The sequence below is a fragment of the Mytilus galloprovincialis genome, chromosome 13 (assembly GCF_965363235.1).
Source record: "Mytilus galloprovincialis chromosome 13, xbMytGall1.hap1.1, whole genome shotgun sequence".
Classification (NCBI taxonomy): Eukaryota; Metazoa; Mollusca; class Bivalvia; order Mytilida; family Mytilidae; genus Mytilus; species Mytilus galloprovincialis.
Window position 1 is genome coordinate 38,367,285 of NC_134850.1, and position 26,629 is coordinate 38,393,913.

Consider the following 26,629-nt stretch of genomic DNA (forward strand, 5'->3'; position numbering starts at 1 on the left):
CCTGCTTCAGGTTAAATTTTTTGGTAGAGGTTGTTAGTTTTTGAAGCAGTTGAAGTCCCATCAACTTGAAACTTAGTACACATGTTCCCTATGATAAGATTTTATGCGACCGCAATAATTAAAAAAAGTTCAATCTTATATTGGTATCACGTAATTGTCAGCGTCGTCCGAAGACGGATGGTTTTTGGATAATAACTTTTTAGTATAAGTAAAAAAATATCAATAAAATTTTAACTCAATGTTTATAACCGCAAAAGGAAGGTTGTGATTGATTTTTGGGGTTATGGTCCCAACGGTTTAGAAATTAGGGGCCCAAAACAAGCATTTATTAGTTTCAGGACAATAAGTTATGAATAAGTATTTCAATTGCTCTGATTAACTTATGTATAACTGTATGGATCTCTCTGACATTATACCACAAGGTTCCATATAACAAAATGGCTTTGATCCAGTTTGGGGTTAATATCTCATTTAGGAATAAGGGGCCAAAAAGGGCCAAAAAGAAGCATTTTTCTAGTTTACAGACAATAACTTGGGTTTAAGTGTATGAATCCCCCTGAAAGTATACTGCAAGGTTTCTTACTACAAAGGAAAGGCTGGAATTGATATTTGGGGTTCTTGCTCCAAGGGTGGAGGCGGGGTTTCAATAAGTGGGGCCAAAAAAGGGGTTCAAATAAGCATTTTTGTAGTTTTCAGTCAATAACATGTGTTTAAAAGTGTACAAATCTCTCTGAAATTATACTACATTTTTCCATACTACAAAGAGAGGGTCATGGGGGTTGTGGCTCCAATCATTAAGCAAAAGGGGGAAATCAAGGGTTTTTCTGGTTAAAGAACAATTTAGACAATTTTTAAGCAGTGTAAGGGAGGTAATGCAATTAAAATTTAAAGAAAACTGTTTTATATATATGTTTGATTACTTGATTACCTCCCTTACACTGCTTGTTTTCAAAAGTTTCAAGAGAAATCTTCAATTGCTCAGTATTGTGCAATAGATTTGTTAGATCTTTGACCACATTCATTTTGTGACAAAAACCTATATTAGGTAAAAAATTTGATCACAATCTAAATTCAGACAGTATCAACCTTGAATATTGTGACCAAATTTTCCCCAACTGTTCAGGGTTTGATCACTGCAGTCGTGTAAAGCTGCACCCTGCAGAGCACCTGGTTCTAATTTAATGCTAAATTAGAGATTTTTCCCCATTTTCAAGGTCCATTAAACAAAAAATGATAGTGCGGATTGGACATCAACCACAAAATATAAGTGTTCAATAGAAAACAAATTATATATAGTCTTGTATGCAGAATTTGTCAAAGAAACAGAATAAACTATCCATGAAATTACATTTATTTTTAGTCATTGTAATAGTAGTACAACCTAATTATCAGTATTAAATCCAACTTTGACACCAATACTTCTTATTTTGGAAATATGTTTGTAGATTTCTGTATCTTTGTAAAAACACTTTTTAGAAATAAAATTTGTTTTACAAATGTATAAGCAAAATCAAAATTATTTTCTTGTTCATTCTTTAATCTAGACTCTCAGATAAAAGTGCAGTTGATGGTGACATTGGACCAAGTTCCTCTATGTACAAAAGTACAGTTGACTCCTTGTCTGCCATATGGCACTACAATGACACAGACGGTGCAGTAATAAGAGCCTGGTTTTCTGTTGGTACATATCCATACGCTGAGGACATTTCACCTAGAACTAAAATTAATATATCCTCTACACAAAGCAGTTACTTAGAAGTTGGCTCTGTCAAACCTGACATTACAGGTAAAGCATTTGCTATAAATATCAGCCCAAAACTTTATGCACTGATGATTGTTAGACTTTATGTACATGTTTGATCCATGTTTAGTACTAGTAGCTAGTGTTGATTTATATTCTTTTTGTTGATTGTTGGAATTTTTAACAACAGTACTGTACATTACAGATTTTCATTTATCTTTTCCTGGATTCTATGGAAGGAAATAATATCATATTTGGTATCAAGCTTTATAAATGACGAATTGTGGTCAGATTATAGACAATTTTTACATCTGTCATGCAGCCACTACCTGTTTGCTGACAGTTTGAAATTTTACAAAACATTAAACAATGAAAGATTTTGTCAAATTCCTCTTTGGTTACCCTTCAGTTAATTGCATGCAGCAACAGTCCAGCCCCTTTAATAGTCTTGTTATACTAGCTTTTTATCTCACCTTGCCAAAAGGGCCAAGTGAGCTTTTCTCATCACTTGGCGTCCGTCGTCTGTTGTCCGTCGTCCGTCGTCGTTAACTTTTACAAAAATCTTCTCCTCTGAAACTACTGGGCCAAATTATATCAAACTTGGCCACAATCACATTGGGTATCTAGTTTAAAAACTGTGTCCTGTGACCCTGCCAACCAACCAAGATGGCCGCCATGGCTAAAAATAGAACATAGGGGTAAAATGTAGATTTTGGCTTATATCTCTGAAACCAAAGCATTTAGAGCAAATCTGACATGGCGTTAAGTTGTTTTTCAGTTCAAGATCTATCAGGCCTGAAATTTTCAGATGGATCGGAGAACCCGTTGTTTGGTTGCTGCCTCTAAATTGGTAATTTTAATGAAACTTTTCCGTTTTTGGTTATTATCTTGAATGTTATTATAGATAGAGATAAACTGTAAAAAGCAATTATGTTCAGCAGAGTAAGATCTACAAATAAGTCAACCTGACCAAAATGGTCAGTTGACCCCTTAAGAAGTAATTGCCCTTTATAGTCAATTTTTAACAATTTTTTGTAAATTTTTGTTATCTTTTACAAAAATCTTCTACTTTGAAACTACTAGGACAAATTTAACCAAACTTGTCCACAATCAATTTTAGGGTATTTAGTTAAAAATTTGTGTCCGTTGACCCCGCCCACTAACCAAGATGGCCGACATGGCTAAAAATAGTACGTAGGATAAATTGCAGTTTTTGGTTTATATCTCTGAAACAAAAGCATTTAGAGAAAATCTGCTATGAAAAAATTTCTTCATTTGGTCAAGATCTACCTACTCTGAAATTTTTATACCAATTGGACAACTTGTTGTTGGGTTACTGCCCCTTAATTGGTAATTTTAAGAAAATTTTGCAGCTTTTGGTTATTATTTTTAATATAATTATAGATAGAGATAAACTGTAAACAGCAATAATGTAAAGGAAAGTAAGAGCTACAAATAAGTCAACATGACGAAAGTGGTCAATTAACCCCTTAATGAGTTATTGCCCTTTATAGTCAATTTTTAACAACTTCCATAAATTTGGTAAATTTTGGTAAATTTTTACAAAATATTTTCCACTGTCACTTCTGGGCAAAGTTCATTATAGGTAGAGATAATTGTAAGCGGCAAGACTGTTCAGTAAAGTAAGATCTACAAATTAAACTCATCACCAAAATCAAAACATAATTTTGTCATGAATCCTTCTGTGTCCTTTGCTTAATCTCAGTAGCATGAGTTCGAATCCCCGCGAGGGAAGGACAAATACAGATCTAACATTGTTGGGTTGACAATGTCCTAACCGATCCAAGTTTGTATAATATTTCAAATTTGACAAACTTAGATCAGTAAGGACATTTTTGATTTTTTTGTTTGAGGACTGCCCTCAATGCAGTAATAACATCTAAACTGTCACAACCTTTGGAAATTTAGAGTTGTGCCAGTTCACATGGAAAATAACTATTTTCATTTGACATATATTTGTAATCTTTGCGCCGTGTTTGGAAATTTTAAAATTGTATCAGCGTCTGTGGTGTTCGCTTAAATTGTATAAAATTCGAGATTTAGAAAAAAGTTTCTCATTTTGAATATTTTGACATGATTCATTTGACATCGTGCTATTATTGAAGAAGGATATCTGTTATCCGAAATATCTAATATTTGTTCATTTTATAGTTATTTAATGGTGATGTTGTACCCTTTTTGACTTGTTATATATTATATTTTGTAGTGTACAGAATCATATTACATGATCCATCGCCCTGTAAGATTGATATAATATGCACATAGACCAAGGTGAGCGACACAGGCTCTTTAGAACCTCTAGTTCTTATACAGAGGCTGATTACTTTTAGTTATTTTGTAATATGTTTTGCCTGTTTAAAACTTAAACAGCTTGTTGGAGCATCCTGATTGAATGGAGTAATACATGTATGCAATAACATGTTAAGTTCCTATTCTTTTTTATGTGAAAGAGGTGAATCAATCTTTCAATAACAGTATTTTGTATGCTTTTTCCTTTTAGGCAAACCTAACATAATCAGTATCTGGGCAGAAGACAAAGCGGGTATGATAGGTAGAACTACATTTGGTTCAATTATCATTGATACCAGTAAACCAGGAACAGGATATGTAACTTGTCCAGAATATATTGGTGTAAGATTATGGAAATTGTTATATAACAGAATAACAAGAAAGAATCCTCAAATTTGTATTTTAAATTTATTCAAAACATGAATATTTCAAAGAATTGTGTAGTTCATAGACAAGAGATATCAACATTAAAAAACACAAATCCAAATATCTGAACTTAAGGTCAACTGAAGGTCTTTAAAAGTGTTTATATCATGTGTTGAGTTTTTGTCTCTTTCACACATTCCCCATTTCCATCCTCAATTTTATAATTAGTAAATGTTCATGTGCAATTTTCTTTCAACAATTTGTAGATGGAGAGCCCAATATTGTGTTCCTGGTCAGGATTTCTAGATGAAGAAAGTCCAATACAGAAATTCATCATCACTCTTGGATCAGAACAAGGATCTTCAGATATTTTTGAAACAATTGTCACTGGGTTGTTATCTTCATACATTATAAAAGGTATGTAGATAGTTATTTTAGCATTTTGCAATATGATTTTTGGCCCCAATAATAAATTTAACTGTCTAAATTATAAACAGAAATTTTAGATGTCGTTGCTTCAATTTACTTACAACAGAGTTTTCATGCTTTCTTTTGCAGTTTTTATGCCCCCACCTACGATAGTAGAGGGGCATTATATTTTCTGGTCTGTGCCTCTTATGCCCCACCTACAATAGTAGAATGGCATTATGTTTTCTGGTCTGTGCCTCTGTCCCTCCGTTCGCTTCAGGTTAAAGTTTTTGGTCAAGGTAGTTTTTGAAGACGTTTAAGTCCAATCAACTTGAAACTAAGTACACATGTTCCCCATGATATGATCTTTTAATTTTAATGCCAAATTATAATTTTGACCGCAATTCTATGGTCCACTGAACATAGAAAATGATACTGCAAAGTTCAGGTTAAAGTTTTTGGTCAAGGTAGTTTTTGATGAAGTTAAAGTTACATCAACTTGAAACTTAGTACACATGTTCTATGATCTTTCTAATTTTAATTCTAATTAAAGTTTTGATCCCAATTTCACGGTCCACTAAACATAGAAAATGATAGTACGAGTGGGGCATCCGTGTACTATGGACACATTCTTGTTTAAGTAGAGTTAAGACATTCCATTTTTACATATTTTCAGGAGTCAATAATGGATTAGACCATGGAAGATCATACTATGCTACAGTGACAGCAGTTAATTCAGTTGCCATGGAAACATATGCTTTCTCTGAATCCATCTCTATTGATACAACACCACCTAAACATGGGAAAGTGGTGGACCTGCATACAATCTACAGAATCAATGTTAATGACAACAGTGAAACTGTGGCAATGAATGCAAAAATCTGCACTACAGATGAAGGTGAGAAGTTACTATGTATTATTTTTTATTATTTCAAAGACCTGTCTAAAAAAAAAATTGGAAAAAAGATGATAATCTGTATTTAGATAGTTGGAATGCAATTTGATTTGATTTAGCACTTGCACCTTTAAGGATGATCATGAAGAAATTTTTTGAAAACTCTCAAACAAAACATATTCAACTTATTACATATGCATTTGATATGAATGGGTAATATTTAATAATAAATATGAAAAATTTACATTTAAGCATTTGAGATTATTTCATCTATGTGTTTTTATACCCCACCTACGATAGTAGAGGGGCATTATGTTTTCTGGTCTGTGGCTCTGTTCGTTCGTTCGTCCGTCCGTCTGTGCGTCCGTCCGTTCGTCCCACTTCAGGTTAAAGTTTTTGGTCAAGGTAGTTTTTGATGAAGCTGAAGTCCAATCAACTTGAAACTTAGTACACATGTTCCTTATGATATGATCTTTCTTATTTTAAAACAAAATTAGACTTTTGACCCCATTTTCATGGTCCACTGAACATAGAAATTAAAAGTGTGAGTTTCAGGTTAAAGTTTTTGGTCAAGGTAGTTTTTGATGAAGCTGAAGTCCAATCAACTTGAAACTTAGTACACATGTTTCTTATGATATGATATTTCATATTTTTATACGCCCGTCAAAATTTTGACGGGACGTATTATGGTATACAAATGTCCGGTGTCCGTCCGTCTGTCCGTCCGTCCGTCTGTCCGTCTGTCCGTCTGTCCGGCATAAACATGTCGCACCGTAACTTGAGAACGACTTATCCAAATTTCATGAAACTTCATATATTTGTTTCTTATGATGGTCAAATGATCTGTATACTTTTTGGTGATAATAAGATTTAAACTTTTTGAGTTACGACACTTTGTAACTAAAACAGGGGTGTGTTTTTTTTCACATGTCGCACCGTATCTCAAAAACTTTTCTTGATTATTGCTTAAAACTTTACACACTTCTTAGTTATATTAATCTTAATATCTGTATACTTTTTGGTGATGATTCAAAATTTCATTTTTGAGTTTTTGAGTATTTTGTAAAAAAGGGGGAGGTTTTTTTTACATGTCGCGCCGTATCTCAAAAACGATTTATGATTATTGCCTAAAACTTTACACACATCTTTGTTATATTAATCTTAAGATCTGTATACTTTTTGGTGATGATTCAAAATTTCATTTTTGAGTTATTGAGTATTTTGTAAAAAAGGGGGAGGGGTTTTTTACATGTCGTGCTGTATCTCAAAAACGATTTATGATTATTGCTTAAAATTTTACACACTTCTTTGTTATATTAATCTAAAGATCTGTATACTTTTTGGTGATGACTCAAAATTTTATTTTTGAGTTATTGAGTATTTTGTAAAAAAGGGGAGGGTTTTTTTTACATGTCGCGCCGTATCTCAAAAACAATTTATGATTATTGCTTGAAACTGTACACACTTCTTTGTTATACTAATTTAAAGATCTGTATACTTTTTGGTTTGATTCAAAATTTTATTTTAGTGATATTTGTAAAAAAAAAACAGGGTGGGGGGGGGGGGGTTTCACATGTCCCGCCGTGTCTCAAAAACAAATGGTTATTGCTTTTTAAAAAACTTCCTCAGAAACTATTGATGATTATTGCATAAAACTTCCAAACAAGACGTCGGGCGTATCATGGGCTCATGGCGCAGCTGTTTATTAAACTAAATTAGACTTTTTACCCCATTTTCGTGGTCCACTGAACATAGAAATTAAAAGTGTGAGTTTCAGGTTAAAGTTTTAGGTCAAGGTAGTTTTTGATGAAGTTAAAGTCCAATCAACTTGAAACTTAGTACACATGTTCCTCATTAGTTGATCTTTTTACTTTTAAGGCCAAATTAGATTTTTTACCCAATTTCACGGTCCATTGAACATGGAAAATGATAATGCGAGTGGGGCATCCGTGTACTTTGGACACATCCTTGTTTTTCCTATTGAATATTTAACAGCCTCCTTCAGTGCAATGTTTTTATTTTTTCTTGTAGATTGTGATGCATTAGATGCTGTGTGTTCAGAATCTTTCACTTCCGTATCAGTGACATGGCAGCTGTTTACTGATGAGGAATCAGGAATTGTGGGGTTTGTATTTTATTTGGAATACATGAAGTAGGAGGGAAAATATGAGATTGCATCTGAAAGGAAGTTTATAATAACTCTAAGCTGAAAATATTTTGTGCACTTTTTTATTTTTATACGACCGTAAAAGATCGAAAAAAAAATTGCGTCATATAATGCTATCATGTTGTCATCGGTTCCGAAGACACATTTGGTTTCCGGACAATAACTTTAGTTTTAGTTAACTGATCTCTATAAATTTTTACCAGAAGGTTTAATATCATTAAAGTAAGGTTGGGAATGATTTTGAGGGTTATCCTCTCAATAGTTTTGGAATTAGGGGCCAAAAAGGGGGCCCAAAATAAGCATTTTTGTAGTTTTCAAACAATAACTTGTATTAAAGTGTATGAATTTTTCTGAAATAAGGCTGAAAGTTACAACACCATGAAGGGATGATTAGTATTGACCTTGGGGGGTTATGGCTCAAAATGTTATAGAATTAGGGGGTCAATTAAGACAATTTAAAAGAAGTGTAAGCGAGATAATTCAAAAACATTTAACATACAATGTTGGGTATGTTCGGATTTACCTCCCTTACACAACTTGTAAATTATGTATAAAGAAATGTCAGGTTTTTGGACTAATTGCTAAAAAAGGGGGTAGTAGTAGTTTTCAAATTTTTTTTCTAAATTTTTAAAATTACAAATTTTTGAGAAGTTTGAAGAAATAATCTTTAATTGCACAATAGATTTGTAAGATCTTGCCATTTGTTTTGTGTCAGAAACTCAAATTATGTCAAAAATTTGATCACAATCCAAATTCAGAGCTGTATCAAGCTTGAATGTTGTGTCCATACTTGCCCCAATTGTGCAGGGTTCGGCCTCTGCTGTCATATAAAGGTGCACCCTGTGGATCACCTGTTTTTAATTTGTCGCTCTTAAAAAGACTACAAAACAACAACCTTCCCAGTTAACTTTTGTGCTTTATCCTTTAATTTATTTTTTACATTAACAGGTACCAGATAGCAGTCGGTTCAACACCAGGTGGAGGTCAAATCAAAGCTTTCTTTGATGTTCCACAAGATTCTAGATATTACACAGTGTCTGGTCTTAGTCTGAAGGGATATAGAAAGGTGAACACTAAAATAAGTGATTTGTTGATAGCTGGTCTACCTATGTAGGTCACTCTGTCCTTCAACATTGGTTTTATTGTTCATTTACAAGAATGACAGGAGCTTGCTCCCAAATGAAACTAATATAAAGCACTATCAATAGCATAATGGAAAAGCAATTAACTATGATATAATGTTTTTACTCCAGAAATGAGAAATTTACTGAATGAATAAGGTCACTGAAACATCCATGACTGAATGGGATATGCCTTGAGTTGAATGCAACAGTAACTATATAAAGTGCCAACAGTATAATTGGTACTTCTTACACAAACCAAATGAAAAAAGTACACTTTTCAGAAAAAAAAAGATCATTTAGAATATAATAACTCATGTAGATATTTTCATTAAACATTTATATTCCTGAGTACCAATTCTCTTGGAATGAAAGTAGCTCTGGGTAAAGTCCCGGTAAACATACAAATTGAACTGACAAATTACAGAAAAGTTTATATTAAATTATGAAAACATTTAAACGTTTTTCCAGAATATATTTGTATTGTAGGTTTATGTATCTATCAGAGGAACAAACGGAGCTGGATTATCCAGTGTAGCCACGTCCAATGGAGTATATCTCTCCTACCTAAGTCAGGGTCTACAACCACTATCACATATTGGCATCAATGATGTACTAGACAACTCTGATCATGATGTGTAAGAATTTTATGAAGTTCATGAATTGTAATGAAGCAAAGGTTGAAGCTCTGACACCCACAAAGTTGACCTAGGACTGTTTCAGATGCTCTTTTTAGGCCTTTTTGGATTATGCTCTCAAATGTTTTGAATTATTTGGGATATACCGGTAGAATAGAACAGTAATCTCCAAAATACAGCACATACCACATCAACCATCAAAGCTGGACACCTCTAAAAATAATATAAATAATCACACTTGAAACACTAAGTAAATGATCATTTTGTTGTCCTGTTTGTAGTATTATCCAAAGATTTATTTTCGAATTTATTCGACCAAAATTTTTAAAAGAGTGCATGATTGCTTTTAGATGTCTGATTGCCTCTGCTTAATATTCTAACGAACTCATGTTTGATATTTCAATTTATTTGTTAATGTCAGAAGCTACATTATTTTTTATTGAAGCCTGTTAACTTGATATAATTTGCTTTATTTTTATTGTCTTTTGCTTATTTGCCAACATGGATGCACAAAAATTAAAGGAAAGAAGTTTATTTTTTTATACAAAAATAGATGCTGTTAAATAGTAACAGTTGTAAGAGGCATATTATTTTCTTGCCTTTTGATTCAAACTTTCTTGATAATTTTTTGTGAAAATTCAATTGTATTATTTATTTATTTTTAACAGAGATTTTCAGGAGAGTTATGACACACTTGAAGCCTCATGGGTTTTGTCTGGTGACCCATGTCCATCAGTTAGAAATGAATGGCAGATAAAAAGGCTAGATGGGAAAGTTATCTCTGAATGGCTAGACATGGGTGGTAAATAAGTATTCATATTACTATATTTCAAAAATTGCATTTTTGTTATGGGTTTTAAAAGTAAAAGATCAAATCAATAAATAACACCAGTATATTTCTAAATCATTTTATACTGAACAGATATATCATGTTATGGAGGGGTATTTGAGAAAAATATCAGTCAAGGGACTATGAAATTTCTTGAGCCCCTCGAGAGGGGGAAAAAGGAATATCCAAAATGGCAAATATCATGGTATTTGAGGCATATTCACCCGCAGTGGTGAAAAACGGGCAAAGGAGTATGTTCGATAAGGTCCTAAAATGGCCCCATTTTTTAGCGTAAATTTCAAATTCGGATTTATTTACCAATATCACGATAAATTATAGCTAATACATTGACTGGATAGGATATAAACCATTTTATTGAAAATTTCACAATTCTGCGTTTCATTATGACGTCACAAGTTGTACTCGTATTGATTTTTTACGTAAAAATCAATGAAAATGGGTAAATTTCCATAGATTATTGGAGAGGAAACATAGAGCGCATACGTCGACAACAAAGATCTTTTAAAATAATGTTTGTGAAGACATTTCACATGTCTTATTTGAATATTAAGCTTGTCGACGCCTGCGCTCTATGTTTCCTGGTCCTTTATTTGGTTGAAATCCAGGTGATTTTGTCAAATTTCACAAAAATCCCTTATCTTGACCTTTTTGGGATGTAAAAATCAACGTGTTAGAATTAAACTTTGACAAAAACAGTTCTGTTTAACTTTCTCACATGTCTTTAAGGCAACTTAAAGCATTTATTGTCTTGTAACTATGAACTTTATAATTGGGGCCAAATATGGCCCTTACCGAACTTACTCCTTTGTTTGAAATGAGGAAAAAATGTTAGAACATGTGAAAAATACACTGGCTACCAACCTATCAAAATCTTGCATTCTTATATGAGGTCTAATTATTATAAAAATAGCATCCAGCATACATGTCAACCTCTGGCAATGGGAAATCATGTCATCACATGACATGACATGTCAAAAAGCGTGTAAAAACGTGTGACGTAGATGCAGACTTTTTAATATGAATGTGGTAATGTTCATAATTTCACATAAAAATTTGTTTATATACAAAAAACAATATATATTCTACTGTGAACTTTTATTGTATTAAACAGTGGTCTGTTATGTTGTTTTTAAGGCACCACCACTAGGCATATATTCAAAACAACTGCCAGTTTCAAGTTTAGTTACATTTATTTGATAACAGCATACAACAATGTACAATATAAATCTAACATAGTCAAGTTCTGATCAGAATTCAGTGTCAATATTTCTTTATAATTGAAAAAGCTCTCCCACAGTAGGAATTGATATTTGAAAGAATGTCATTGTGTTGTTTTTTTGGCAATGTAAAATGTCATCTATTATCTCTGCCATTGCTCCCATGGCTCCCATTGCCTGGTCAAAACTGGGTAGTTCATCAGAAGATAGCTGGTACTATGAGAGCTGATCCAACAGTTCTGTGATATTTTCATCCCCATGGCCTGTAGTGAGTGTAGAATCTGTTGGCTATATTTGAAACTGAAATTAAAAGAGAAAAATGTTTTATTAATTTGATTTCCATTAAATAAACATGTTAAATGGTTATTCAACTAGCTACATTGTATTTCTCCTCTCACATGTATTGTTTTTTATCATTGCAATAACGAATGCACAATACGTTACTTGTCACTCGATCAATAAAACTTGAACTCCAAAATATAATTTATAAACATTGAATCTTGGTATGTACACATCGTTTTGAATTAACAATCGGCGCTTTAGACGACGGTACAGGCCTGGGAGCGACCTCTTTCTGTGCACATTTCCCCTATAAAGTGAATTTGAAGTAACAAAATCGTTAAAACTAATCACAAACTACTTACCTTTTACTGTTATGTCTATATAGAAAAATAAACAATATGGCAGACAATTTCGAAATTTTCGGTATTTATCACCGATTAAGGAAAAAAACCGAGAATAGCGATATCACTAACGACCACAAAGTGAAAAGAACGAAAATGCGTGTAATTGCGTGTAAAGTGTTGAAAAGCGTGTACACGCCATGTGACAAAATCCTCGCCTGTAAACCGTTGAGAAAGCGTGTATTACACGCGAATATCATGTCACTTGACATGTATGGCATCCAGTGGCATGAAGATTATGGCAAAAGTATCATGAGATGCAATTATCAAATTATTCAAATATATTTAAAATGAACCTTCAAAGTACAGCAAAAGTTGAGCATGAAAGGCTTCTAAAATTTGAACACATTAAACATGGATAGTTATTAAAAAATAAAAGAAAGAGTTTATAATTGTTGTATAAATTGTCTCACATAGGTGATAGGCCTTTCAGTAAAGAATCAACAAAAAAAGGAGATGTATATTTATATAAAGGGAAGAAATAAGAGTGAATTTTAAGAATTAAACAGTAATTTTATGATTGCTTAATTTTTTCAGTTGCAGAAAATGCAATGTTAGATGGACTTAATCTTAGGGGTGGTGAATTATATTATTCTTTGTTACGAGTGACAAATGCATTGAACTATACCTACATCATAAGATCCAATGGAGTTACTATTGAAGAAGATCCACTAATTCCTGGCAGAGTGTTTGATGGATATATTCCTGGGTTTGATTTGAATGTTCAACCCTCACGTCGTAAAATATCAGCTAACTGGGATGGTTTTGGTTTACCAGCTTCTGCTTATTTTCAGGCTGATGTTGAGGGTATGTTGATTTTAGTATCATAAACTTTTGTCAGGGAAAGAGAAAGAAGAGTTTATTTGGAGACAATATGAATAATTCCAAATACAAAACAAATGAAGTAAACGTTCATCCATTAATTAAAGGAACATTAAAAATAGCTATATGTATGAATACAAAGTAACTATCATGATGAAAAGAATTTGTTCATATGATATAGTTTTTCCTGCTATGTCAAATGGTATTTGTTATAAGTCCATCCTGGTCTAATCATTCCATTCCAATACATAGGTTATGTGTATAGTTATAGTATAGATAAGTGTTATGACAGGTACTTTTAACCAAAGATAATATGAAACATTAAAATGAGAAGAAGAATTTTGTGAAGTTCATGAATTGCCTATCTTTTCATTAAAGGTAACCAGGGATATCAAGCTAATGACTCAAAAACAGCAGACCAACCCATTGCTCAAGAAATAATGTACTATGAAGTAGCTGTTGGAACAGATAGAAGATTTCCTATAACGAGGGATAATATTGTACCGTTTACAAATGTTGGTTCGAACAAATCTGTTACGTTTTATGATCTTAACCTAGCATCAGGAAAGGCCATGTATTATTTCACTGTGAAAGCCTACAGTATATCATATGCTATTGCAACAGTTACGTCTAATGGTTTCCATGTTGGATATGATGGTGGTGTTCAAGGTAGGTTTCTTTCATTTGAAAGTGCATTTTGAGAATGACAGAATTAACGATAGGGATAGAAATTAATGCTATTACAACATTCTAAACTTCTTTAATTACTGTAATAAAAAAAAAACTTCTGTATTTACTGTAATAAAAATACAAATTCTTAAGTGACTGTAAAAATTTGTAGTTACTGTAAGAGATAAAAAAAAAAAAAAAAGAGCAGGTTTCAAAAATTAGATTTTGTTTGGGTCAAATTGCTTCCATTTTTTTTCATTTTTCGATCATTATAACATTAGCAGTGGAAAGTAATTACATTGGTTGAATATTTTGAAGTCAGTTATGATGTAAAATTGTTTCAATAGGAAGCTCATATTTTGTGACAATTTAAGCTTATCTAAAAAGAAAAGAAAAAATTTTCAAATTATGTTGTCAAAGAAGTCATGATTGAAATTAACTACAGCTTGTTATAAGGTTTGGTAGTCTTGTCCATTGTTGAAGGCTGTTTTGTAAATTATATATATCTGTGACAGTTTTTGTCCTTGAGTTTTTTTTATATATCAGAAGATATGTAGAAATTCATGTTTATATGATCAAAAGTGTAAGAAATAATTTATCTTTCTTATGAAATTGACAATTGAGTGAGATGTGTGAATAGAATAAGTTTGACAAGTTGTATTTTTCTGTTGTCATAGGTGCACGGTGGGTATGGTTGTCCTGCGAGAGAACGTACTGTGCTGGTGATTTGGTCCTGACGGGTGCTGGTGATCAATGAAAAAATGTAAACAAAGACGAAAATAATGATTTTTGACGTTTTCACTCATAAAAAATGGAAGAAAACGGTTGAGATTTTTCAATTTTGTTTCTTATGGGTTCATATGTAAACCATTAAAAAGTTGACCCTCTAAACTTTTTCAGTAAGCGTAACACAGAAATGCTCATTTTCAGAAAATCTCGAACTGAAAAAATAAAACAAAAATGCTCATAGAGTCCGCTTTCTATACCGCAATCCACGCGACAAAACTATTTTGTGAAAAAACATTGCAATTTATTAACATTTAGCATTTTCTCAATTTATTCATGTCCTGATACTGTGCTGGTGGGTCCTGTCATTGTGCTGGTGGGTCCTGATACGGTGCTGGTGATTTTGGATAAGAAGTTGGTCATATTTGAAACAAATGTTACAAAATCAATAAAATTGGGCAGATAATTGTTGTCAATAGGATCTATGACTCCTATTTTAGCTCTTGTGCATCCATTTGGCTGTTTAATATGTGTTTTGAAATTATCGTAACTTGTATTAAATAATTACATAAAAGGGTAACATCTTTCGTCCAATATCAGATAACAATATATAGTATCTAAAATAAGAATAGTTTTATTAAGATATTTTAAATGCCCAATACATTGATGCTTCAACAATGATCAAAGCCAATGCCGCATAGACATGTTAGTTAGCGCTCCGCATACCCCTCCCCACTTCCACCCAACCAACCCTCCTCATTTCCTCCTTCATTGTTATAGTGGTGTACCAACACAACAATTTATTACATAAAATAATAACACAAAGACACACATTATTGAATAACGAATGCTTGCAGGTACTGAAAGCTAGTTCAAAGCCGCATTTTCAACTAATAGATAAACCATGTTCTCATATACAAAAATCCCAATCGTGTAGATTAAAAAAGTCTCAAAACTTAAGTTCACATTTTAATGTTTGATGAAGCAGAACTTTAAAAGTGTGCAGTGAATCTTGTTCTCACAACAGTTATTGTCATAATTATGTTTACATAAGACTCATAAAGGAATTAAGAAGGTACCAAGCAATATTTTACAGTTCAATTTAATGATCATGAATGGAAGGAAATGGTACGTAAGTTTACATAGGACAAAAAGAAATTGATAGTATTTTTTGGCGAAAGACTTAAACGCTTCCTTGCATTATATAGTACAGCTCTTCTATAAAAGCATGCAAAAAAAAACTTTGATTGACTTGCTTGCTATGTTTGCTTGGATGTTTTCAAACAATAGGTAGGCGGAGTTTCAATACATACTGGGATTTGATTGGACAAATACAAACTGACAGGAATTGAAGTTAATGTTTATTTTCCAAATAAATTGTAGTATATAGTAAACAGACTACTTACCTGTCGTTTACAAACATCCAAACAATCATAGCAAGCAATTTAATCAATGGTTTGCTTTGCATATATTTATAAAAGAGCTGTAAATTCTAAAAAAAAAGAAATTTTGTTGTCGTAGATGGTTAAATCCTCAACAAAATCACAATATCTTTGTTGGAACGAATAAAGGTTTTAAATCAAATTTTCGTGGACTTTTTAGCTTCCACCCTGACGAGACATGTTAGCTGTTCGTATGCTGTTGCACCTGACGCACGGAAACTTTCACATTTCCATCTTCTTTTCTGAAATATTTTACCCAGCTCATACTTGACAGGACTGCTATCCTAGTAAAAGGTGTAACCAATGAATTGAACACAAGTTAAAAATTCCATAATACTATATAATTCATTTTATGTGTCAATTTGTTCGAAAAAAAGTCGAAAAGAAGAGAGTTTTTTTAATGCCATGATTATCTGCCGCTTTCTAGATCTATGCTTAGCATTTATTTCAGATGACATGGACTCCTCACCCTGGTGACCCTGCTGCCTTTCATAACTTTATCCGTATACATATATTAATAGATAAACAAAAGGCTGCAACTGGTATTTGATTCGTTGTAACGAGAATATTTGTGGTGAATGAAAACTGTGAGGGTCAAAATATTAAATTGCTTATAAATGTTGCTGGACCAAGTTTCGTTATCTGATCAGAATTTTCTGAAATGTGCAAGGTGATAGACATTTTGAATTTTTTTACTCGTTAAGTTTTGCCCTAATTGCTTGAACATTTGCAATATTAAAGCCGATTTCAATAAGTGTGTAGACAAAGGGAATATCTTTGGTTATCTTGCTTGCTGAACAGAAAAGTCATTGTTAGGTTATGTAAACTACCCTACTTTAAGAGTAGACTAGTCCGACAAATGACGCATCTTTCTGTCTGTAGGACCAGGCTTATTCGAAAGGAGGGTATAGACCTTACCTAACAATGACTTCACGGTTTAGCTGACAAGCAAGCTAACCAAAGATATAACATTTGCCTACATACTCAATGGAATCGGCTGTAACTAAAAACTCGAATACATTTTAACAGACAGTGGTCTGGTTTGTTGATGAATATTGTTTTTCCTAGATTCACTCTTGAAAAAATCATTTGGTGACATTTGGTCATTGTAATACGGACGCCAAGACAATAAATGAACCTCACACGATCCCTCGACACAGTTGAGCTTATATATGATCTTATAGCGATTCGGGTTGAATATCAGTTGAAATTAAGCCAGTTATTTGTGTGTGTAGATTTGTATTGTTTTAAACTGTTATGACTTTTTAAAGTTAAATCTAGGTGTTTAATCTAAGAATTTCTTTTTTAAACTTATTTACTTGTTTTATACTCAATTGGTAGTATGAAGTTACGAGATATTTAAATTTTTGAAATTGAAGGCACAATTAACAAAGCAAACGTTAGTTTCAAATACTTTTAAATAGATTTTTAAGGATAATGTACCCTTGTGTTGATCCCATGCTAAACATAACAAAAATTTCTGTACAAAGGTCTGTGAATTTTCTACAAAAATAGTGATTTTATTTTCACCAAATTCTCTTTTTCTACTAAATACAATAATGAACTATAGATAATAATGCTTTGCAAGAAGTTTCCCCTTGATACATGTATATGTACAAAATTATATCTCTATTATTCATTGTCTGTGCTGTTTTGATACTATTGCAGTTTGCACATTTTCGTAATTGACAGGCCACAGGAGGGGGTGATAAACCATACACGAAAATATAAAATATTGATCTAAGTACTTAATTTGCATCTCTGAACCCCCACCCCGGCTTGTTTTTTAGGAGGGTGTCTAAAAATGGTCGATTACAGACAGCCGAGTACGCATTTTACTTTCCAGGCGTTTTTACGTTGATTGTTAAAGTCCTGGAAACGGATAGATAGAAACAAAAATGTTTGATTTATCTGGCTTTAGATTCAGGTTTTTTAAATATAAATTAAGTCTACATTTTAATATAATAATACTAAGAATTCACAATATAAAAAAATGCAGAAAAAAAATGGAGATGTGAAATATCTTAATAAGGAGTCATTACTACAGAGATGGTGTGTTTTACACACAAAACTTAAAAGCTTAGTGATATTACCAATATTAAAATAAAAATGTATTTTAGTTTGGTAGTTTTTCCATTTACTCATTTTCAATCATAATTAAGGCACATTTGATTTTTTATTCATAAAAATATTTAAATATAGAAAAGTAGGACACATTGTTCACTTCCTCCCCTGCAATTCTTTATCAAAAATATTTATTTATTTTGGAATTTTGAAATGAAAAAGCTAAGAAATCTTAGTTTTGTTAATGTTCTCTAGGTTATCTCGTCTTCATTCTCTGACATATTCTAGTCTGCCCTTTCATAAAATAGTAATTTTTTTTAGTGTTCTATCGAACTTTCGAAAAAAAATACCTGATAACCGTTCAGACAAAAAAAATATGTTGAAAAAATCTTACAGATACAGCAAGTGATTCTTAATAGCTGTAAGATACATTTTTCTTTTAAAATACAACTTTTAAATCTTACGGGAAACTATTCCAAGCTTAACACTTTCACTGTAACCTCGCTCTAACTTATCCCCCATCCCCCCCAAAAAAACCAAACAAACAAACCCGCAATACTATTGTCATTCTTATAGTCAGCACTCAATTTTTCACAAACAAATGTGTTTTAAGCTGCTAAAGACATATGATTCAAACGCTCAGAAAGTCCTTTCTTCTATATTTTTGCTCTCCATTTTTATACAAAACCTTTTACATTTTTATTTTATGGGTTATTGTTGAAGGTCGTACAATGACGTATGGTTGTTAACACATACTTTCTTTGGTTTCTTATGGAAATTTGTCCATTGGCAACAAACATACAAAATCATCTACTTTATATAAGTACATGTATTGTATAAATTACAACGTATTTTGGCGATCTTGCAAAATGATCGTAATCCCGAAAATCGTAAACATATTTTCTTATCTTAAAAGGGGGCAAGAAGGGTTCCATTAACAGGCCAATAAATAAAATCACAGTTAATTAAAAAAAGAATAAAAAATAGGTGTTTTTTTTTCTCTCATAATAACAGTAAACAGATTCATAACAATGTCAATTTCAAGAAAGCAGACAACAGTTAATTACTAGTAGTCAATAACAGTACAGCATCAATGATCTTGACTGAATATTTGCCACTTTTAACTAAAATATAAAGGCACAGAACCAGGACATAGGAGCACAGAACCAGGACCGTTTTTCTTATCACCAGCACATCGTCAGGACAATTCCGTTTAACGAACTTGCACGACTTTTGCAATTTTATATTGTTGTAATATACTTTGCATGGTACTTATGACGCATCAGAGAAAAATTAAGCAACAAAACAGTCGTTTTATTGCCGTTCTGATACAATGTAAACAAACCCACCAGCACAGAATCAGGACCCACCAGCACCCGTCAGGACCAAATCACCAGCACAGTACGTTCTCTCGCAGGACAACCATACCCACCGTGAGGTGGATCTATCATTATGGGAGACTTTATTAACAATGATACCTACATAGATATACAGTTTGAAGGTTTTACATCTAAGCTGGAAATAATGATGTATTATGTAGGACTATCAAACAACACAGGAGCAGTAGGAACAGATTGTAAACAATATGTAAGAAATGTTATTGTAAATTCAAGTTTGAAAAAGGATATAACATGTTATTAACAAGCTTTACTGCTTTTTGGAATTATTTATGTCCTAGACATGATTTTTTTTTCAATCCAAATGTGTATTCACCTCAAATTTTAAAATACAAAGCAAATAGTCAAAATTTGTGATTTCTTCTATTGTATTTATTCCTTAAGAAATTAAACCTTTTAGAGATTTTTAACAGTGTTTAGAGCAAAAAAATTTAGTATAATTTTGATTTTTTTGTATATGTAGTTTGGTGTTAATTCCTCTATTAGATCTTTTCTAGTTCAAGAACAGATGTATTTGCTGATTTTTAGTGCAAAAAACTAAAATCATAATAAAATAAAATTCTGATTTTCTATGCCCTACCTAGGGGCATTAGGTTTTTTGGTCTGAGCGTCCATCCTTTGTCCGTCTGTCCTGTTTCAGGTTTAAGTTTTTGGTCAAGGTAGTTTTTCATTAAGTGGAAGTCCAACCAACTTGAAACTTAGAACAGATGTTTCCTATGATATGTTCTTTCTAATTTTAATGCCAAATTAGAGATTTTACCCCAATTTCAGGATTCACTAAACATAGAAAATGATAGTGCAAGTGGGGCATCCGTGTACTATGGACACATTCTTGTTTATATTGTTTTTGGTCATGTGTTTCAGATTGATGGACAAAAAAGTGATACCAATGAGAAAAATAGATTTAATGTTGCACCACTGCTTAACATAAATAAGAATACATTCTACAGTGTGACATCATTACACTTACAACCTGGAGGAACATACTATGCTTGGGTTATAGGTAGGTAGATGTAAGAAGATGTGGTATGAGATAACTCTCAATCCAAGTTGCAATTTGTAAAAGTAAACTATTATGGTCTGAGTACAGCTTCAACAGGGAGCCATGGCTCACACAGAACAGCAAGCTATAAAGGACCCCAAAAATGACCAGTGTAAAACCATTTTAACAGGAAAACCAACGGTTTATTCTATATAAAAAAAACGAGAAACGCAAAAAACGACAAATACTTAACAACAGGTTCCTAACTAAGGACCAGTGTAAACAAATGCAGCAGGGTTTAAATGTTTTAACATGTGCCTCCCTTCACTCTAACCTGAAATTATAGTTTAACACAACATAGAAATATCTATATAAAAGTAGTTGTGAGAATATGTCCCTAAGACAGCACTCTAACAATGCAAATAGTAACCAGAGTATACTATTGCTACAGCCCTTTTTAAATTATTTCAAGTTGTTAATTTTGGATGTTTGTCAACTTAATGATTGTTTATTTAAACTGAACAAACCATGACTAGAACTTAAATATATGGCAGCTATTGGAAATCTACTGTATGAGAAATTATTTTAAATTAAGTGTCGATGAAATAACTATCCAACAAAACCAAATTACATTGATTTATACATTTAAAGGTCATGTTGCAACCTTTTGTATTCAGAAATCTAGTTTAAAGCATTTTACAAAAAGGCAAAGTCAAAAATTATTCAAATCTTATTTCTAAATACAGACTATGGCCAATAATAGAATTCATTGATATATACATTACAGCTACAGATGAATCCGGAGACTGTGGAATGATTCACCACAAATTCACAGTGGATACAACACCTCCATTGTATGGTACTATGACTGCTGGACCATTATATAACATGGTATTATATATTTTATTTTTTCTTATAATAAATAAATTTGATATGACAGCAACAATAAGGAGCAAAATAATTTTATAAATCAGCTGATGGTCATAATAGTATAAATTATATGTATAGTCATCAAACATGGTATTCTCAACTTATCAGGTCAATAACTTTTTTATGCCCCCACCTACGATAGTAGAGGGGCATTATGTTTTCTGGTCTGTGCGTCTGTTCGTCCGTCTGTTCGTTCATCCGTTTGTCCCGCTTCAGGTTAAAGTTTTAGGTCAAGGTAGTTTTTGATGAAGCTGAAGTCCAATCAACTTGAAACTTAGTACACATGTTCCTAATGATATAAACTTTCTTATTTCAAAGCCAAATTAAACTTTTGACCCCAATTTCATGGTCCACTGAACATAGAAATTGAAAGTGCGAGTTTCAGGTTAAAGTTTTTGGTCAAGGTAGTTTTTGATGAAGTTGAAGTCCAATCAACTTGAAACTTAGTACACATGTTCCCTATGGTATGATCTTTCTAATTTTAATGCCAAACTAGAGTTTTTACCCAATTTCACGGTCCATTGAACATGGGAAATGATAGTGCAATTTTTGTATGTAGCTAATTCAAAAACTGTTTTAAATTTTGGTTGAAATGAATTTTGATTTTTCGCTATAGTTTTACAGCCAACTCCACTTAATTGCTTACCACTTAATAGCATAATTTGGTTAATTGCTTACTTTTCTCCTGCACAAAACCATTTCCCATTCATCTAAATAAATGCTAAATTGTCCAGTTATATGCATAGCCCTTACAAATTAGACAATTACAAATTGAGTTAAAATTACAATCATCATATAAGAATTCCAGTTGGGAAAACTGTGATGAAATATTGCTTTAAATACTAGAGAGGGTTCATCTGACTTATGGTGCACTTTTTTTGTCTCAAAAGTCTTTATGTTGCCATACATGTGACAGAGTGGTCAAGCCACAACTGGAGATTTGGAAATTTTCAGCTGGAGTTTGGGTCTCAAAACTGGAGATTTTTTATCGACCCTTTTTTCGTCGTACGCATTGTTTTTTGTGTGTGTTGAAACTACATATATTCCTTTTTTGATGAAATAACAATGATTCTATACCTTTAAACACCTGTATAGCCATTTTTACTTGATAATAATAGAAGATAAGTGGTTTTCAATTTTTTATTCATCTAATATATTAAGATATGTTATAACAAGTTACAATAAGAGAACAATATAAAATTTCAAACAATAGTCACTATGTTGAATGTTTCTTATGTTTATATTAAAGCACTAAATTGAAAAATTATATTAAGCAACAGTTAAAGCACACTTGTTTAAATGTCATAAGAGAACATAATTTAAATAAACATATAAAGCACAGTTTTTACATCAACAAGAGCACTAATCATTGTTCAAAATGAGTTCAAACACAATTCAAGAAAGAGACTGTTTGTATAAGGCACAAGCTGACTTTGCTGCTTTGACTAGTTCAGGTTCTGGTTTATACTGGTGACAGTCTGTTGGGTTGTTGATCTTAACACTAAGTAGACTGTGGATGGTCTTATCAGCTAGGTTGTCTCTGGGGTCAGCCTGGATCTTCTTTAGCATGGAAAAAGTTCTTTCTGTGTCAGCATTGGAGTGTGGCAGGGCTAGTACAACTTTGCTGAGTGCAAACAGGTGCTGAAACTGTAGTTTACCAGTTGGTAGCTTCAGGTTGCCAATAGAGGTCCAGAACTGGTTGAGTGAAGGAGTGTCTGGATCAAATGCTGGTAAGTCACACAGAGGAGTAAGAATATACTCAGCAGCTTCATCTTCTAGTTGACTGGTCTCTTGCTGGTTATAGTTGAGGAACCTATCAGACAAGCTGACAACTGAAAAAAGAAAAAAAATAATAAGTACTAAGTTTAAACAGTTCAATGATCAATCATAATTCAAACATTAAATGCTGTGCTATGTAATATTATATCTTCTCTATAAGCCATAGGCAGTTCAGTATCATTGACATATTCCCCACACCTGATCAATTTTATGTTTGTAACAAGCACTCAATTTTATCTTGTGACAGTTTTGACTTACTAGACTAACAAAAAACTCACCTTCATCTGGAGATAACTTGTCTTTGCTGAGTGGATTCAGAAAACTGATGCCTCTGATAACTTTGTCTTGGAATGGGAACTTCTTTATCATGGTTTCAGTCATAGTGCAATAGAACTCCCTGACTGTACTGAAATAGAAATTAAACATTTATTAAAATGTACAAAACTTGATATACACTTAAGCAAGTATATTCTGTGTGAATTGAAATGGAAACTAATCAGTAATGAACAATTACTTCTGATGGGATTATTTTCTCTTGTATTGCATGTATTCTCTGTGGACTATCTCATGAACATATACCCTAGATTATTTTTTCTTTGTTAACACATAATAAACATACCTGAAAAAGTTGCTGACTGTCTGTGGTGCTAGGTCATCATTGTCACTTAGGAACTCTCTAACTTTCATACCAACTGCAATTCTGGTGTTGTCGTGTTGGTTGTCTTTACACCTGAAGTCTACCTTTGTGATGTCTGACTGTGCTGTGATAGTCATTGTAGTAACAAATTTACCCATCATCTTGCGAAGAAGTCTCACCATTTCTGTGTGTAAGTAACCAATCATGGACTCACCAGCCTACAAATTAAAATATTTATTAATATCAATTGACAAAAATGAAACGTTCACAATTTGTACTGACTAAGAATTGTTTAAATATATTGAAATATTGTATAGACATCTCTAGACTGTTGAATACTGTATGTTGACATATTTTTGTCTTTGGGTTGCTGTCTCATTGAATTATACCTCACATATTTTAATTTAAATATTCAAATTATGCCTTAAAATTTACATATTATCAGAATAAAATACCTGAAACATCACGTTGAAGTCATTCAGGATAGGCATGACAAACTCAAGGAAGGCAAAGTACAGCCACATCTGGTCACTGGTGAAGTGCTGCATACATCTGTTGATACGACCTGGCTTCTCACATTCTGCATGGCTCTGAAAGTAACTCTTCAAAGCTGGCCACTGCTGTAGGGTACGCTGAACACACCTCTCTAAAGACAACCACCTGGTATTGCAGTGCTTGATGATCTTCATTGGGTCAGTCTCTGTGAACTCTTGGAACTGCTTGTAATTCTCTCGTCTAGTCGAACTGAAAAAATAAAATTTAAAAATAAAGAAATTTGAATACCATAGTGTTAGTTTAATATTTGATTAAATAAAATTATTACATTTGTCTCATACAAACTGGCAATCATGTCACATTCTTTAATTTGAAATACTATTTTTCATTTTTAAAACTTAACTAGCACACAGGTATATAAAATTAATTTATTTGGAACAATTTTTTATTTAAACATTTATAGAGATAATAACTACAATGTGATACCTATGATGGAAATGGTAGTAGATGTCCACTAAGAAGTCATCAACTGGCAATGGCAGGGTCTTGATGGCCTTCTGTGCACAGAGGTTGGCTAAGTGGCAAACACACCCTACGTTGAACACACTTGGTGACATCTGCTGAATACGGGTCAGGACACTGTTGTTCTTGCCTATCATCACATTGCAGTTGTCAGATGAGAATCCAATGCAGTTGGCCCAAGGAATGTCTCTATCACTGAAAAAATTAAAAAAAAAGATTAACATCTTGATCACTTACAAATAAATGTACATGTGAGGTATATCATATGACAAATAATTTTCATTATGTTAAATTTTATTCAACTGTTCAAGTTTCATTCAGTTATTTAATAAAAAATATTTTTACAACAATAATATATCTAAACAGGATACAATTTTCAGACTGTATTATGCATTCTTGATTTCTCTTAATTATTTTTGTACATGGTTTGCTGTCTCACTGATGTATACCCACATTATTTTAATAAACTTTAGAAATGTAGAAAATGTACTTACATGAATACCTGATTCAGGCAGTTGAATATTGATGAGCTGGTTCCAATGTTGCAGGTTGGGATGCCAAAGAACTGAGTGGACACTTTACGTAAAGTCTGGTTGTATACACGTACAAGGATGTTGAGTTTCTTGTTGTCACCTTTGTCATTTGACTCATCTATCATTACTGTGAATTTCTCGGTACGGCACATGTCATTTACTTTACTGTCCCAGTGTGGTGCTAAAGCTTGTGTGATGATGTGGGTTGTCTTGGTCCTCTTACAGGCAAACTTCTGTGCAGTTGGAGAGTCTGGAAACATAGCCTTGATAAGGTCAGTAAAGTGGTCAGCCATCAGGAATGCACAGTTGTGCTCAGCTATATAGTTGGCGAAAAGTACCTCAGCATAAGCAACATTGTCAACTTTGGTACCACTACTAAACATACTACTAACAGAAGGTGTTGAGCTGATGGAGTTGTGGGCTTTCTGATGGTTAGCTGTCTCCATATGTTTTGTCAAATCATTGCGGCCACCGTAGCATATTTTGAAGTCAGTTTTGCATGAAGTGCAGTAGGCATGGTCTGTACCCTTGGCACTGGCCTTGCACCAGTTAAATTCAGATTTCCAGGAAGTGTTGAACTTAGCAAGATACTTAGTCTTCTTTGCTGCTGGAGCCTTTGGTGATAACATACGTTTCGGCATTTTGTCAAATTATAAAATTGCCCAAGACAAATATTCTTATATATGTATTCCATTGGCTTGGGTAGAAAAGAAGCCATCAATATCATATTTGAGTTTATTTCATAATTCTTTGAAGTTCAGTTCCGTGTTTTCAACAGCATCAAAGATCGCCGAATCGTTGTTTGTACAAATTAATCCATTGTCGGTCTTTCACTTTTAATCATCAAGGCGTGTGTCTTAAACTAGCCAGCTGATCACCAGTTAATTACCAATCAACTTTTATTGCTGTATATACAGTGTCAGTCTAATCCTAAACACCTTCATCATTGATTAATCCACGCTAATTGCCCCCATATTTACCTTTGACACAGGAAATAGTAACTTCCGTTTTTCTCGGACTTTTCCCATAACAATTTCGAGTTTCTCGGACTTTTTCTCTGTCCGTAGAAATTTTGTAAACAAAATGTCAACTGAAAATTTTTCGAGGTTTAAATTTTCAAAAAGCGGAAGATTTCAAATTTTAACGGGAGGGACGGAAGAGGGTCTGAAAAGCGGGAGATTTTGACTCCCGCCGGAAGAATCACATGTATGTGTTGCTGCTGATATTGTAAATAT

General features: G+C 32.9%; 3 protein-coding genes and 1 long non-coding RNA gene across 4 annotated transcripts in view; 2 read left to right on the plus strand and 2 right to left on the minus strand.

Annotated features, from left to right (window-relative positions):
• LOC143057502 (uncharacterized) overlaps window positions 1-13,226 on the plus strand; it is a 76,668-nt gene extending 63,442 nt beyond the window's left edge. Inside the window, exons 51-59 of the mRNA XM_076230812.1 lie at window positions 1,545-1,786; window positions 4,263-4,393; window positions 4,684-4,834; window positions 5,502-5,723; window positions 7,752-7,845; window positions 8,836-8,953; window positions 9,498-9,646; window positions 10,315-10,448; window positions 12,934-13,226. Coding sequence (XP_076086927.1) covers window positions 1,545-1,786; window positions 4,263-4,393; window positions 4,684-4,834; window positions 5,502-5,723; window positions 7,752-7,845; window positions 8,836-8,953; window positions 9,498-9,646; window positions 10,315-10,448; window positions 12,934-13,226 — 1,534 coding nt within the window. The remainder of the gene's footprint in view (window positions 1-1,544; window positions 1,787-4,262; window positions 4,394-4,683; window positions 4,835-5,501; window positions 5,724-7,751; window positions 7,846-8,835; window positions 8,954-9,497; window positions 9,647-10,314; window positions 10,449-12,933) is intronic.
• On the minus strand, window positions 11,668-12,403 carry LOC143057227 (uncharacterized). The gene is made up of 2 exons (XR_012972675.1): window positions 12,358-12,403; window positions 11,668-12,013 (listed from the first exon to the last, which is right to left on the minus strand). It is a non-coding gene; the product is annotated as an uncharacterized LOC143057227 (long non-coding RNA).
• A 375-nt stretch (window positions 13,227-13,601) lies between the features above and the next one.
• Window positions 13,602-26,629, plus strand: part of LOC143057334 (uncharacterized) — a 52,419-nt gene continuing 39,391 nt past the window's right edge. Inside the window, exons 1-4 of the mRNA XM_076230635.1 lie at window positions 13,602-13,887; window positions 19,558-19,706; window positions 20,381-20,519; window positions 21,286-21,389. Coding sequence (XP_076086750.1) covers window positions 13,659-13,887; window positions 19,558-19,706; window positions 20,381-20,519; window positions 21,286-21,389 — 621 coding nt within the window. The 5' untranslated portion in view covers window positions 13,602-13,658. The remainder of the gene's footprint in view (window positions 13,888-19,557; window positions 19,707-20,380; window positions 20,520-21,285; window positions 21,390-26,629) is intronic.
• Window positions 22,555-26,600, minus strand: LOC143056600 (protein FAM200B-like). The gene is made up of 6 exons (XM_076229698.1): window positions 25,356-26,600; window positions 24,826-25,056; window positions 24,300-24,588; window positions 23,827-24,062; window positions 23,486-23,613; window positions 22,555-23,260 (listed from the first exon to the last, which is right to left on the minus strand). The coding sequence occupies exons 1-6, from the start codon at window positions 26,033-26,035 to the stop codon at window positions 22,824-22,826; spliced, it is 2,001 nt and encodes a 666-aa protein (XP_076085813.1). The 5' UTR covers window positions 26,036-26,600; the 3' UTR covers window positions 22,555-22,823.